Source organism: Hydra vulgaris, chromosome 03 (assembly GCF_038396675.1).
Source record: "Hydra vulgaris chromosome 03, alternate assembly HydraT2T_AEP".
In the NCBI taxonomy this organism is placed as follows: domain Eukaryota; kingdom Metazoa; phylum Cnidaria; class Hydrozoa; order Anthoathecata; family Hydridae; genus Hydra; species Hydra vulgaris.
Window position 1 is genome coordinate 67725262 of NC_088922.1, and position 14398 is coordinate 67739659.

The following is a 14398-nucleotide window of genomic DNA, read 5'->3' on the forward strand; positions in this document are numbered from 1 at the left end:
TAATTGATAAATTATCAAAGAGATATTAAGATTTTCCATTTATCTCTTTAATAAAGGGAAAATCAAAATATGAGTATTTTTTGTTAAAGGGATTCCTAAGTACTAAGAAGTTATTTTTTAATATAAAATCACACTTTTAAATAAAAATTCAGATGATGAAAATTTTCTAGATAAGCTATACAGGATGAGGTACGAGGAGGAAAGTGCAACAGTATGGGAAAAAGTGTGTAATGGTAGTGGTGTAGTGGTAGAGCAATCACCTCATAAGTCAGAAGTTCTAAGTTCAATTCCCACTGCATCCCTGGTAGTACCAAGGACTACAAGGAGTAAAGAATGATGATTACCGTGAGAAGTGAGTACTGCTAGAGTGAGGAATGAAAAAAATACAAGAGGAGTACTCAACAAGTTGAGCGCAGTACTCCTCATTTATCATCCTGCATAGTTTTTCCATGCAGTGGTCTTGTTCGTCAAGGTTTATGTTCCAGAGTTATAGAGTCGAGAGAGGGTTGTAACCACAACTTAAGTAGCCTCCTTGACTGTAGTGGCCTTCATGGCCTTGGGGAGTTAATTTAAAATTATTAAAAAAAAATCCAACCCTTGTTCTCCAAGAAGGTTGTTAACATACCGAGATTGAGGTGGTGCGTTACATTGTTCACACTTTGCAGCTAGCTAATTGTGATGCTTTAAAAGAAACATACACTACCCAACTTTTGGAAAAGGTCCCGTATGTTGTGAAGAAACTACAAAATTCATAATATATTTCTAGCAGTTTATGTTGATGCTAGATATAGAAAAGTGTTAGAATCAGATCAATCAGAGAATCAGCAAAACAAGGCTAAAAAGCATTAGCAGAAAATGACTTATAAAAAGATGCTAAAAATACAACAGTAAATCAAGAGGTAATAAAAAAAGACAGGCTATTTTTTGCACTTAAGTTTATATCAAGCAACCTGCGTCACTTAAACCTGATATTTCAAAAAAAAATTCTTTTTTTGATCTGACTTTCTGGAGACGCTCCGGAGCTGGAGCTAAAAATATTTTGAAATGGAGTAGTAGGAGTCTGGAGCTGGAGCCAGTTTTTTGACCTTGGCTCCAAAGCCTTGCATGCCGCAGTTTGTTTGCATTCTTAGAACTCCTCTCAAAAAAAAAAAGCCACATAACTGCTTTATAATTCATAACTACTAAAACTATCATTTCAGAATATATATACTGTTATTATTATACTATACAAATTATTTTACAAAATAATAATAATACTATTATGTACAAAATATTATTTTATACAACTTTTTTATTTATTTTATGAAACAATTTCATTTCAAATTTGATTAATTGCATTGATAAAAACTTTACTTTAGCACTAGCAATCAATTGATTACAAAAAGTCCGCAAATTGCAAGTTGTATTTGAAGATGTTTTTTAATCTATACTCTAACAACATTAGATATTACTTTGTCATTACCAAAAAAATATTTTAGCAAATTTGATATAAAAATACTAAAGAATTGTTTTAATTTGCCACAAAAGAGCACCATATAAATAAATACAAAACAACTTTAAAAAGTTAACCTTTACACTAGTAGAACATAAATGAAAGCATTAGAGCATTTGTGCGTACAAATTTTCTACTTTATTATATTAAGGTAACTTGATAGATCATTTTTGATTATGTGACCAATTTATTTAATAAAAAAAGCTATTTTTTTACGACTTGCTAGGCTCAATTCAGAAACAAATTTGATGAAATTATGTATCTATATATCTATATAAGGACCCCAAAGGTCAAGTGGTTTAAGTGGCATTTTTAAAAATAAAAAAGAGAAATATGCATAAATGGATTGTGAAAATATTTGGTGATAAAGAGATCCAAGAGATTGTGTTTACAAGAAAGTGCTATTTTAGTGTAATGCACCTCAACCACTGTGTAGTTTAAACTTGGAGCACTAGAGTTTAATCTTAACAGATCTAAGTATCAGCCAACAATTATATTTTATTCATGAAATCTGAATATTGAAATACTAATTATTATATCAATAAAAACCAAAAGCCCTGATTATTCTTCCAATATGTTGTTAAAATAATGCCATTTTAATTTTCCCTCTTAGAAAAATGATTTTCAAAATGTTGATTTTGTTACTAAGAAACTTGACCTCTGGGATCCTCACATAATACATTTGTTTTTATTTATGGTAAAAAAAACAAAAAACTCACAAACATTTGCTTTTATTTCCACAAGAACATTTATACTACGTAACACATGGTATCTGTTTATTTCATATTGAAATATAACTATTTTTTTTTTCTTTTTTCTTTTTTTGGTAAACAAAGTATTCGATACAGGCTGGATGTGAGATTTATAGAGATAAAGAATAGAATCCGATTAAGAAAGCTTGATAAAGAGATGCTCCTTAGCAGATGCTAATTTTGCAACAGATTTGATATATAGTTTCCAAGAAAGATTGGAAGTAAGAGTCAATCCAAGAAGATGAAGGGTAGATGACTCATCGAGTACAATAGTGTTCATAAATAAGGGGAGATCTAAATTATTGCAATAATTATTGGCTGAAAAAAATTGAGTTTTATCAGAATAGTTCACCAGCCACTGTGAGCCCCATGCTGTAGCAGAAGCGAGATCCTTTTCAAGCTCAAATGCCCAAGCAATCAAAAAGTGTTGGCTTCTTATCATGACAAGAATAAATGATAGTATCATCAGCGAACAATGCCACCTTAAATGTGAAAATATCTGGAAGCGTGTTAATGTAAAATAAAAAGAGTATAGGGCCAAGGATTGAACCTTGAAGTTACAGAATATGAAGAAGAGTGCTGTCTATCGAGGATAATTTTTATACTACGATTGGTAAGGAAGAATTCTTAAATAATCTTAAAGATGTTACCAGATACACCATAAGAAGAAAGCTTATGGAGAAGAACAGCATGCCAAACTTTATTAAAAGCTTTAGAAATGTCAAGAGCGATGGCCTTAACCTTTCCACCTTTACCTAATGAATGATAAAACCTATCGGTTATTACTGTTAACAAATCAGTTGTAGAACAAGAAGATCAAAATCCATTTTGATGATCAGAAAGTAAGTTATTAGATTCAAGATGAGAGATTAAGTGTTTGTTAATTAAAGATTCAAAAACCTTGCTTATGATAGGGAGAAAACTAATGGAATGGTAGTTAGATGAATCAGTTTGGTCTCCAGAACTTTTGAAAATAGTGATAATAGATGCTGCATTCCAACATGCTGGAAAACAAGACTCTGATAAGCACTTGTTAAATAGTTTTGAAAGTATAGATGACAGCTCTGGAGAACACTTCTGCAAGACTATAACAGGTATATTGTCAGATATGTTGACCACAAGCTGTAGAAGCAGGAAATCACTTTAGATACAGAAGCTGGGGTGATACGAATGTCAAGCAATCGATCAACCTGTTTGACGGCTAAATCAGGTAGAATGCAACTAGTGGAATCAAGAAATGATATTGATGAAAAGTTCTTAGCAAACAATTCAACTTTGTCTTTAGGTGAGGTGATTAAGTCTGAACCATACAAGAGAGGTGGAATAACAGATTTGCCCATATTATTGATACTGTTAAAGATTCTAAGAGCCTAATTTTTGTGATAAAATACGAGATCTCATGACCTGAGAATAGCGGGCTTTGGCGTTAGACAAAACCTTTTTACAATGGTTTCTAGCAGTAATAAACAGACATCTGTTTTCTGGAGAATTGTTTAGCTAAGATATGGAAGTAGCGGTTTTGATTAGAAATAGCAGCAGCACAATGGGAGGAAAACCATCAAGAAGAGTGAGGCTTGACCTGGAATCATTGAGATTTCAGATTTAGGGATTGAGAAAGGCAAAAGTAGGCTTTAATGCCTGCAGAGTCACTAACACTAGAGTCAAGCCATTAAGTGTGATGAGCATTAAAATCACCAACAACAACAATATTGGCTGATGGATAAAGAGAGAGGACTTGGTCAATTTGATCAGAAATAACAATTAAAAGAGTGCAGCTTTCAAATGAAAGAGATCAATATAGAAGAAAGGATTTAAAATCCTTTACTGCTACGAGCTATAAAAGGATTTTAAATAAAACATTAAAAATTTGAAATCAAAAGTTTATCTTACCTCACTAGATCTAACCCAACCTCACTTACCTCATCTAAGATCGGATTTAAATGAAAAGCTTTGCAAAAATTTTTTAGCGCCTAAAATAAAACATTTATAAACATTAAATATATAAAACCAATAAAAACATAGTATAATTAAAATGAATAAAAATTGTAATCATATTATTATTTGAATTATTAAGTGAACAAAAGTAATATCTAACAAAGCATAAATAAATAAAATAAAATAAGAAAATAGGTTTAAAGTGATAATAAATCAATTTATGGACTTAAAACACACTAATTCTAATTTGTTACATAGCTACAGGTGTTATTTGTCAATCAAGTATATATTGCAGATTTGAAAATGTGTTAGCTCATTGTTTAAAACTTTTTGTAAGTTAACACCTTTGTCCACTTATCCTTTCACTCATGATAATAAAAAAACTTACCTGCTTTATCTCACCACAGCTGATTTGGCATCGTCCTAAAGTTTGGAAGCCTTCCGCCCATTGAGTATTAATTTTAACAGCTTTTTCAGCAACTTCTAATGCTGGATAAAGTTCTCTAAGTTCAAGCAGCGCCTATATTTTTAAGAAAGAATTTAGAGTACTTTTAAATTTGTTTTACTTTCATATTTAAAATGTTTTTTATACTTATACAAGTGATCTTTAAATAAGTACTCAGTTGAGTTGATTAAAACTGCTTAGTGCTGATATTTTAATGTTGCAGGTGATATTTTAATGTTGCAGGTGTATTTTAATATTGCAGGTGTATTTTAATGTTGCAGGTGGTATTTTAACATTGCAGGTGTATTTTTATTAAGGCACAGTTTTTCCAAGCATTGTTGTAAAATGATGCAGCTCTTTTAAACTCTTTTGCAGGAAGAAATATTGCTAATACAATTGGATACCATGTTTGATATGGATTAAATAACATATGGGGAATGGTAAGAACTTACATACTGTATAAAGAGTTGCTATATAAAAGTTGGTCACCTGGAATTCTTTGTGGTCAAAAAGCCTTATCTGGCAGATTAAATGTGACACTATGAAAGCCTTTAGTTTTTTATAAATATAAAAGTTTTGTTTAATTGTCTCAAATTGAGTTTATTTAATCCTGTGAAAACCATTTTTTCAGCCAATCGTTATCGCAATCGTACAAATCTCCCCTTATTTATAAACGGTATTGTACTTGATGAGTCATCTATTTTTTATCTTCTAGGATTAACTCTTACTTCCGATCTTTTTTAGAAACCATATATCAAATCTATTACAAAATTAGCATCTGCTAAGGTCACAACTTTTTATCGAGTTCGATACTTTCTGACTCCGGATTCTATTCTTTATCTCTACAAAATCTCAAATCCATCCTTGTATATAATACTGTTGCCTTATCTGGGGCGGATCTTCTAATGATGCCCCTTCTCTTTTAGACAAGGTGCAAAAATGTATTGTAAACATAGTTGGACCTGCTCTTGCAGCCAAAATTCAACCATTATTACATCATCATAAGGTTGCTTCATTTTTTCTCTACAAATACTATAATGGGCACTGCTCTAAAGAGCTAGCGCCTCTTGTGCCATCTACTAAAATTCATTCTTGTTTTACTTGTCATTTAATCTCATCCTTTTTCTGCAACTGTTCCTAAGTGCTCCAAAAACTCTAATTTTTTCCTCGAACATCAGTTCTTTGAAATTTGCTTCCATCATCTTGCTTTCCTAATTCATATAATCTGCAATCTTTTAAGTCGTCTGTCAATCGTTATCTTGCTCTACAATCTTCATTTTTTCTCTTTTTTTAACTTTTAAACAACATTAAAATATTGCTTAACTGTTGATGTTGCTTAAATGTTGAAAAAAAGCATTGATTTTTTTTTATCAGTTAAGTCTCTTTTGACTACTATATAAGGAAATATAAGATTATTATTATTATTATTATATATATATATATATATATATATATATATATATATATATATATATATATATATATATATATATATATATATATATATATATATATATATATATATACATATATATATATATATATATGTATATATATATATTGTATTTTTTAACTATGTATTTAGGTTTATAAAATACTCTAATTTAGTATGCCTTAATTAGTGACATTTCAAGCTGACTCTAGTTTGAAATATAAGATATGAACTAGGGTGTGACAGCTGCCCCCAAAAAATTAAATTTTTGTCCTAGAAGGCTGTTCATAATTTTAGTATTGCAAATTGGTCTAAAAAGCATCTCTGTGAAATTTTATGAAGCAACTCATTTTTATCCAATATGTTGGAATTGAAACCATTTAATTGCTATTATAAATCTAAATTTTGTTTAAACTTGCTTTTTTTTTGCACCAGGTCTTCTTTAAAAATTACTAGTTTAATAAGATTTTATGGATTATGCGAATTTTTTGTAAAAATTTTATATTGAAAGTAAAAGTACTTTAATTAAAGAATAAAAAATATATATATTTAATTTTGTATAATATAATAAGTTATCATTATTATTATCATCATTTTTATTTATTACTATATACTAATGTCATTAATATTAGTTTATTACTGTTTATAAATGACTATGAATTGTAACAACTCTTTTCAGAAGTATATATTGATATTTTTCAGTAAATATATAGTATATAGTATATATATATATATATATATATATATATATATATATATATATATATATATATATATATATATATATATATATATATATATATATATATATATATATATATATATATCAGTGGTGTACATTGGACTTTTAAATGTTTGAGTTTTGACACCTACAGGCATTGTGCAAACTCTAAACTTTTGTATGTTTATGCTTATATCAAAAAAGAATGTTTTGCAAAGAATTGGGGTGATTGGAGCTTGGGAACAAAATAACCCTAATTTGTGGGCCCACCCAGCCCTTAACATGGGAGCAACGAGTTTATAAAACATTTTTTTTACTATTTTTATCTAAATTCATATTCATCGACAAATTTCAAGTTTCATGCAATTATCTTTTAGTGTTCAGTTTTTATGACTCTGCAATGTTTACAGCCCCCTTCAAATTGAGGGGGTTAAAACTATATATCATATATAGTTTTAACCCCCTCATAGTTTTTGAAAAATAAGAGATTATTGCATGAAATTTGAAACTTGTTGATGAATATAAATTTAGATAAAAATAGTAAAGAAAATATTTTATAAACTTGTTGCTCTCACGTTAAGGGCTGGGTGGGCCCAAAAATTAGGGTTTTTTTGTTCCCAAGCTCCAATCACCCCAATTCTTTGCAAAACATTCTTTTTTGATATAAGCATAAACATACAAAAGTTTGGAGTTTGCAAAATGCCAAAAGTGTCAAAACTCAAACATCTAAAAATCAAGTGTACACCACTGTATATATATATATATATATATATATATATATATATATATATATATATATATATATATATATATATATATATATATATATATATATATATATATATATATATATATATATATAGATCTATAGTTTGTTGCCTTCGGGAAGAGCGGAAGGAAAAAAGTGATTCTTACGCCAACACATACAACACTTTTAATTACTTTTGACTTTCGTCCAACATTTTCGTGTTGGACGAAAGTCAAAACCATTAATTTAATTACAAATTAATTGTTATATAAAAAAACCACAAAAACGCAAATTTAATTGACCAGAATGTTTTTAAAAACATTCTGAATGTTTTTAAAACATTCTGAATGTTTTTAACAATATAAACAATGTTTTTATTTTTATTTTTTTTAATAAAATGTTTTTATTTTTATTTTTTTAATAAAATGTTTTTATTTTTATTTTTTTTACTGTAAATCATGCGCGGAGTGTTGCTACATCGACTATCTTATAGCCTGACTCGCAAGGGAGTGCTGCTACATCGACTGACAAATAGCCTGACTCGCAAGGGAGTGCTGCTACATCGACTGACAAATAGACTGACCCGCAAGGGAGTGCTGCTACATCGACTGAGGGTTTGGTTGGGGCAGGCAGTCTATCATTATTAAAAAAAAAAAATTCCAGTCTTGCATTTTAATTTTTACTTTTTGTCAACAAAATATGGAAAAAACTTTCGGACAACATCTAAGGGTTCTATCTATCTATATATATATATATATATATATATATATATATATATATATATATATATATATATATATATATATATATATATATATATATATATATATATATATTTATATATATATATATATATATATATATATATATATATATATATATATATATATATATATATCAGCGTTGAAAAAAAGTAATTGAAGGTGAGCGGCCTATTCGACCGGCCAACACTAGGAATTGACAGTCAATTGGTTTTTTCGGACAATCAAAAAATTTTTTTTTTCTTTTTTCAAATCTTGGTAATAGTTTTTCTTGACTAAACATCAAGTTTAAACAAAGTTAAAGAAAAACTTTCACATTCTTGCTCATTATACTGTTTCAAAAACTGCAAATGTTAATTAGTTAATAATAATGTTACTAACTCTTGTTTGCAGATACTATTTAAACTGATTATTTAATACTTTAAATTGTTTTAAACATTCGTCTTTTTGGTATTAAAAATTGTTTAATGAAACAAATTTTAAAAATTAAATTTTAAAACATTAAACAATTTGTTTTATGAAACACTATAAAAATTATTAAATTTATACAAAATGAGATTTTCAATAAATATGTTGTCGACTTACTATCACAATCTCCTAAGTCCGATTTTTTCATTTTTGAGGTTTTGACTTAAATTGGTTAGTTTTCTTAATGCACAGCTCTATGCAAAACCACATAAATCTAAATGCCTCGGAAATATATTAAACTGCCATCTATTGTTAATGGTCAAAACCTTTTAACCCTTTAACCCACAGACACATAATTGTTTTACTCATAACCTCCTATGTCTAAAATATATGTCAAAATCATAGGTTAGAAATTTAGCTCATACAAATTTATTGTATTTTGAGTGTGTTGGCTGTGATTTGAAAGTGCAAAATCGATAACTCTACCAAAATGGAGGTAAGTAATGTATTTTTACTGAACTTTTAAACTAGTTACAATTATTAATTGCAATATTAATCTTAATATCACTTAAACGAGACATAGAAGCTTTTGAGTATTGATTTTTTTATTTTAAAAGAAACAGAAATTTTGATCAGAATTATTTTTTGAATTACTTGAAGTACTAAATTAGTTTAATAATTCATTTTGTATTAAAAAATTGCTTACACATTCCATTTTTATTTTCAGTTTATCTATCCCATCTCCAGATCTCGTCATATTTTGTTGATGATCGATATTAATAGCAACAATATCGTAACTGATAGACTGAATAATAAGACTGACTGTATAGAAAACCTTAATAACGAAATAGAATTAACTGTTATTACTTTGAGAAATTCAGAAAATTCAGATATAAATGACGATGATAATTTTTTCCGTTCCGCAACTGTAGACTGGGCAGAAAATATTTTTTCGAATACTGAAGATTTTAGTGTAATCTCTATCTCAGAACTTTCAAGACAAGGAAAATTTGGATAAGGACAACTGTAGTTCCTTTGTACTTGCAGAAAGTCTTGATTCTGTTGAAGAAATTCAGACGGTTTTCTGTGCTGAAATTACCACTGAAATTTGTTTAAATAAAACAAATATTGTAGGTACAGAAAATTTTGTTGATAACGGTTATTATGGACCAGATAATGAAAATGACTTGCCGAGTAGTAGTGTATTTCCTAGTGATACTAACAAGGAGTGTACTTAAGAAAAAGAAGAAGGACAAGTTGAGAAAGAAAGACTAGATAAGGTAAGGAAAAGAAAACGTAGGGTATATAAGAAAGATTGGGAAAGAGAAAAAAATAAAAGTAAAAGAGAAAAGGGACAGGAATACTATGGATTAAAAAAAAAAATGCAGAAGGAAATTGGGTAACTGATCAGAAAAGAGAAGAAAGAAAGTTAAAACCCTTTGGCAACTGTAAGCAAAGTGCAAAAACTACAAAAATACAGTGTAGAAAATTTACAGAAGACGATAGATTAAAAATTTTTAACCATTTCTGGAAAGAACTTAACTGGTCTCAGAGAAGAACTTATGTAGCTAATTTAGTTGATAGTGTTGCCCCAAAAAACAAAAAGAATCAAGTTAATGAAACATCACGCCGTTCAAATGTTCTTTTGTTTCCTCAAAAGAGACAGCATTTGAGTTTGAGTGTGTACAAAAATGCTTATAAATACGCTATGTACATGGACCTTACATAAATATCTAGAGCCTATCTGGCAATCTAAATCGACATTATACAAAAAATATGTCAAGTATTGCAAGGACAGTGACCTACAAATTTTATCTGTCAAAGTGTTTTATGAAGAATTTGATAACAACAATTTGAGTCTTTTTCACCCTAAAAAAGATCAGTGTGATTTGTGTATATGATATAAGTGTGGCAATACTTCACATATTCAAAGTAAAATAAGAGCACGAGAAGAAAAACAGGTCGACAAGGATCATGCTGAACATGTATATACCTTAGATCTGGAAGTGATATTGTTTAGTCTACTACTGAAAGCATCGACTCTTTATTATAAGAAAAATATAATTATCTTCAATTTAAAAACCAAAGATGGCTATTGTTATTTGTGGCACTAAGGAGAAGGTGGAGTTACATCCAATGAATTTGCTTCTATTTTGTATATTTTCCTTGAAACCAAAGCGAACATGTTCCCTGGTGAAGAAGTAATTTTATATAGTGATGAATTCAAAATCGTAATTCATTGCTAGCAAATTCTCTATTACATCTATTCCAGCTAAAAAACATTACTATCACCCAAAAACTTTTGTTATCCGGACACACACAAATGGAATGTGACAGCATGCATTCGGCTATTGAAAGAAGCATTCAAAATAGGGACATATAAACATCTGCTTGTTATTTGTCTGCATTAAAAAGAGCAAGAACAAAACCTAAACCTTATGAAGTTGAGTATCTGGGATATATTTTCTTTAAAGACTTTTCAAATTTACGATATTACACATCAATTTGTCCAGGCTATAAAGTTGGTGATCCAACTGTAACGGATTTATGTGCCATTCAGTATAGACCAGATGGCCAAATCTATTACAAATTAGATTTTGATGATGACTGGAAGTGTTTAGAAAAGCGCAGTACAAGAAACAAAACTGTTGTAAATGCTACAATAACGCTTACCTAGGTTACCTAGGCCCATTAAAAAAAGCAAACATGACCATTTGCAGGAAATAAAAAGTTTAATTCCTGTAGATTATCATACTTTCTATAATAACTTACGATTTGAAGATTAATAAATTTTTACATTAAAAAAAAAGTGCAATTTAGTCTTAATTTTAACCAAATATTTACTTAAGTACAACGTTATTCTTTATTTTAATTCAACTTTTTAGTTGCATTTATGTATTTTTTGTGTATTGGTAACTTAATCTTGTAAAAGTTAATTTAATATGTTGAATTTTGTAAATTAATAAAAAATTATAAAACCTACTATGTCTTAATAATTGCACAAAAAATCTGTGTAAAACCTTATAAGTCTTTTTTTAGGCTATTTAATCCATTAAATTGCAAGAAAAATTGGTATTTGTGTATTAATTATTAGTAATTACACTTTTTTTGTTTGTTTGTTTGTTATTCACCTCCTCAAGGCTGATAAAGCCACTACAGATGAGAAGGTTACTTAATAGTGGTTATAACCCTCTCTCAACTCTATAACTCCGAAACACGAACCTTGACGAACAAGGCCGCTGCGCGGAGAAACAAGTTGAGCGCGGTACTACTAGGGACGTGGTGGGGATCGAACTCGGAACCTCTCGCTTATGAAGTCAGCGCTTTACCACTACATCACTACCGCATTTACTTGTTACTTATTAATGAAACTCAATTTAAAAAAATCATTTTGGTGGAACTATTGTATTTAATATTAGTTTTTTGTGTCTCCTGTGAAATTTGTAAAAAAGGACATAGAAGGTATTGATAGCAAGCCGACGATATATATATATATATTTAATAATCCTGTTATAAAGAAAAGCGCAAGCACTCAATTAAAAACTTGTAATTTATCTATAAACCATTCATTCACTTATTTTCGGCAAAACTTGCGAGAAAATAAATAAAACGATTTAGAGAAAAATAAAACAAACTGACTAAGTGCAGATGAAAAAAAAACTGTTCATAGTTAAATACATAATTTATTATACATTATTACATTATTAATAAGATAATATATAAAATTTTTATATTAAAATAGTAATAAAATAAGAACTTCAATCATTTAAGAAAAAAGTATTTTTACCATCGGTACAATAAAATTAATTTAAATAAGTGAAGCAAAAATTTTAATTATAGTTTATGCCGTTACGTATATTACGTGAAATACATTTGTCACCAAAGCAAATTAATGAGTTCAGGATTGTTAAAGCAGAAAAATTACTGGTTTCTGTTAATATTTAAATAGATAAGTTTTAACAACTATAAATTTAATATATACTCGAATATATTATAAGTAGCAGAATTAATAATATAAAATTATTAATAAATTATTATTTTTTAATTATTGAATTATATTGATAAAAAATAAACTTATTGGAACATTTTTAAAACAAAGATAAAAACCAGACAGTATTGATTGTATTAAACAAGAAAAATTGAGCGTATCATAAACAAGAAAACTATTTTAAACACCTTTTCAAAATTTAAATAATTTTATAAAACTTTAGTATAAGCATTTTTCAAATAACATCCTGATTATTTGTCAAGCCTTGCTTTTAAATCTCTTATTTTTTTTTCAACTGGTCAACCATGACCGGCAAAAAATCATTTTGGGAGGTCAAAATAGCATTTTTAGTCATTTCAGACGGCCATTTACCTTTGGCCAGTCGTTATTTTCCACGCTGATATATATATATATATATATATATATATATATATATATATATATATATATATATATATATATGTATATATATATATATATATATATATATATATATATATATATATATATATATATATATATATATATATATATATATATATAAATTAGTAAAAAACACTTATCTAACTTTTATCTTCTACTTGAAGTTTCACCATTGCTGGATCATCAGGAAGAGTTACTAAATCTCAAAAAAAAAATTCAATTTATAAAAAAAAAATATTTCACAGGAAGTTATAAATTATTATAAAAAAAATTTTTAACTTCTATATTTTTTTTGTTAACAGGAAGTTACAGAAATTAATTATTAAATAATATTCTTTGGAATGGGGATAGTTTAATTTGGTCATTTGTTTTTATAATTTTTTAAGAGGTATTTATTTTCGTGCCTACATTTAGAAATTAATTCAGATTTTTAATTTATTTATTCATTATTTATTTATTATTATTTCTGTTAACAAAAAAAATGTAGTAATTAAAAATTTTTCATAATAATTTATACCTTCCTGTTAAATTTTTTTTTCTCTATAAATTGAATTTTTTTTGAGATATAGTAACTCTTCCTGATGATCCAGCAATGGTGAAACTTCAAGTAGAAGATAAAAGTTAAATAAGTGTTTTTTATTAATTTATTATTGCTCTGTTCTTTAAGAACATTGAGCACTCTATTTGTAAAATACACTAACATAATTTACATATATATATATATATATATATATATATATATATATATATATATATGTAAATTATGGAGATGATGATAAGAAAAAAATAAAGAGTTCTAAACTTAAACACAGAGACAGGTTTTGTTATGGCTTTTATCAAGCCTGAAAGATTTGCATTGCGATCAAGAATTATCTGAAACTATAGACGATGTGCTCTTACACTATTAGAAAGCTAATATCCCAACTCTAGTAGATAAAAGCAATATTGGTAGAGTAATCAAAGATTACTATGAAAAGGAATTAATTTCTTTGATGAAATTGATAGATAATAGAAGACAAGAAGATAAACCAAGAATAATTAAATTAAAATTGAATTAGACAAAGAAATTTTATAAAAACTCAGTTGTAAAGGACATGGCCATTAAAAAAAAGGTGATAATTAAAGTTGAACAAGATGCAATTGATGCTAATATTAGATTTATGAAAAGCATAATGAGTGATTAAGAAGCTATGTAATCTGGGGTGGACAAGGTAGTCACAGAAAAGACAAAAAAGCAAATAGAGGGACAAAAAAATAATTTTGAACAAGAAGAAATAAACACATGTAAACATA

At 27.9% G+C, this 14398-nt stretch overlaps 1 protein-coding gene across 1 annotated transcript in view; it reads right to left on the reverse strand.

The window, feature by feature from the left end:
- LOC100208581 (tetratricopeptide repeat protein 33) overlaps positions 1-14398 on the reverse strand; it is a 30730-nt gene that overhangs the window by 7810 nt on the left and 8522 nt on the right. Inside the window, exons 3-4 of the mRNA XM_065794063.1 lie at positions 4568-4699; positions 4164-4214 (exon numbers count right to left, since the gene is read on the reverse strand). Of these exons, the coding sequence (XP_065650135.1) occupies positions 4164-4214; positions 4568-4699 (183 nt within the window). The remainder of the gene's footprint in view (positions 1-4163; positions 4215-4567; positions 4700-14398) is intronic.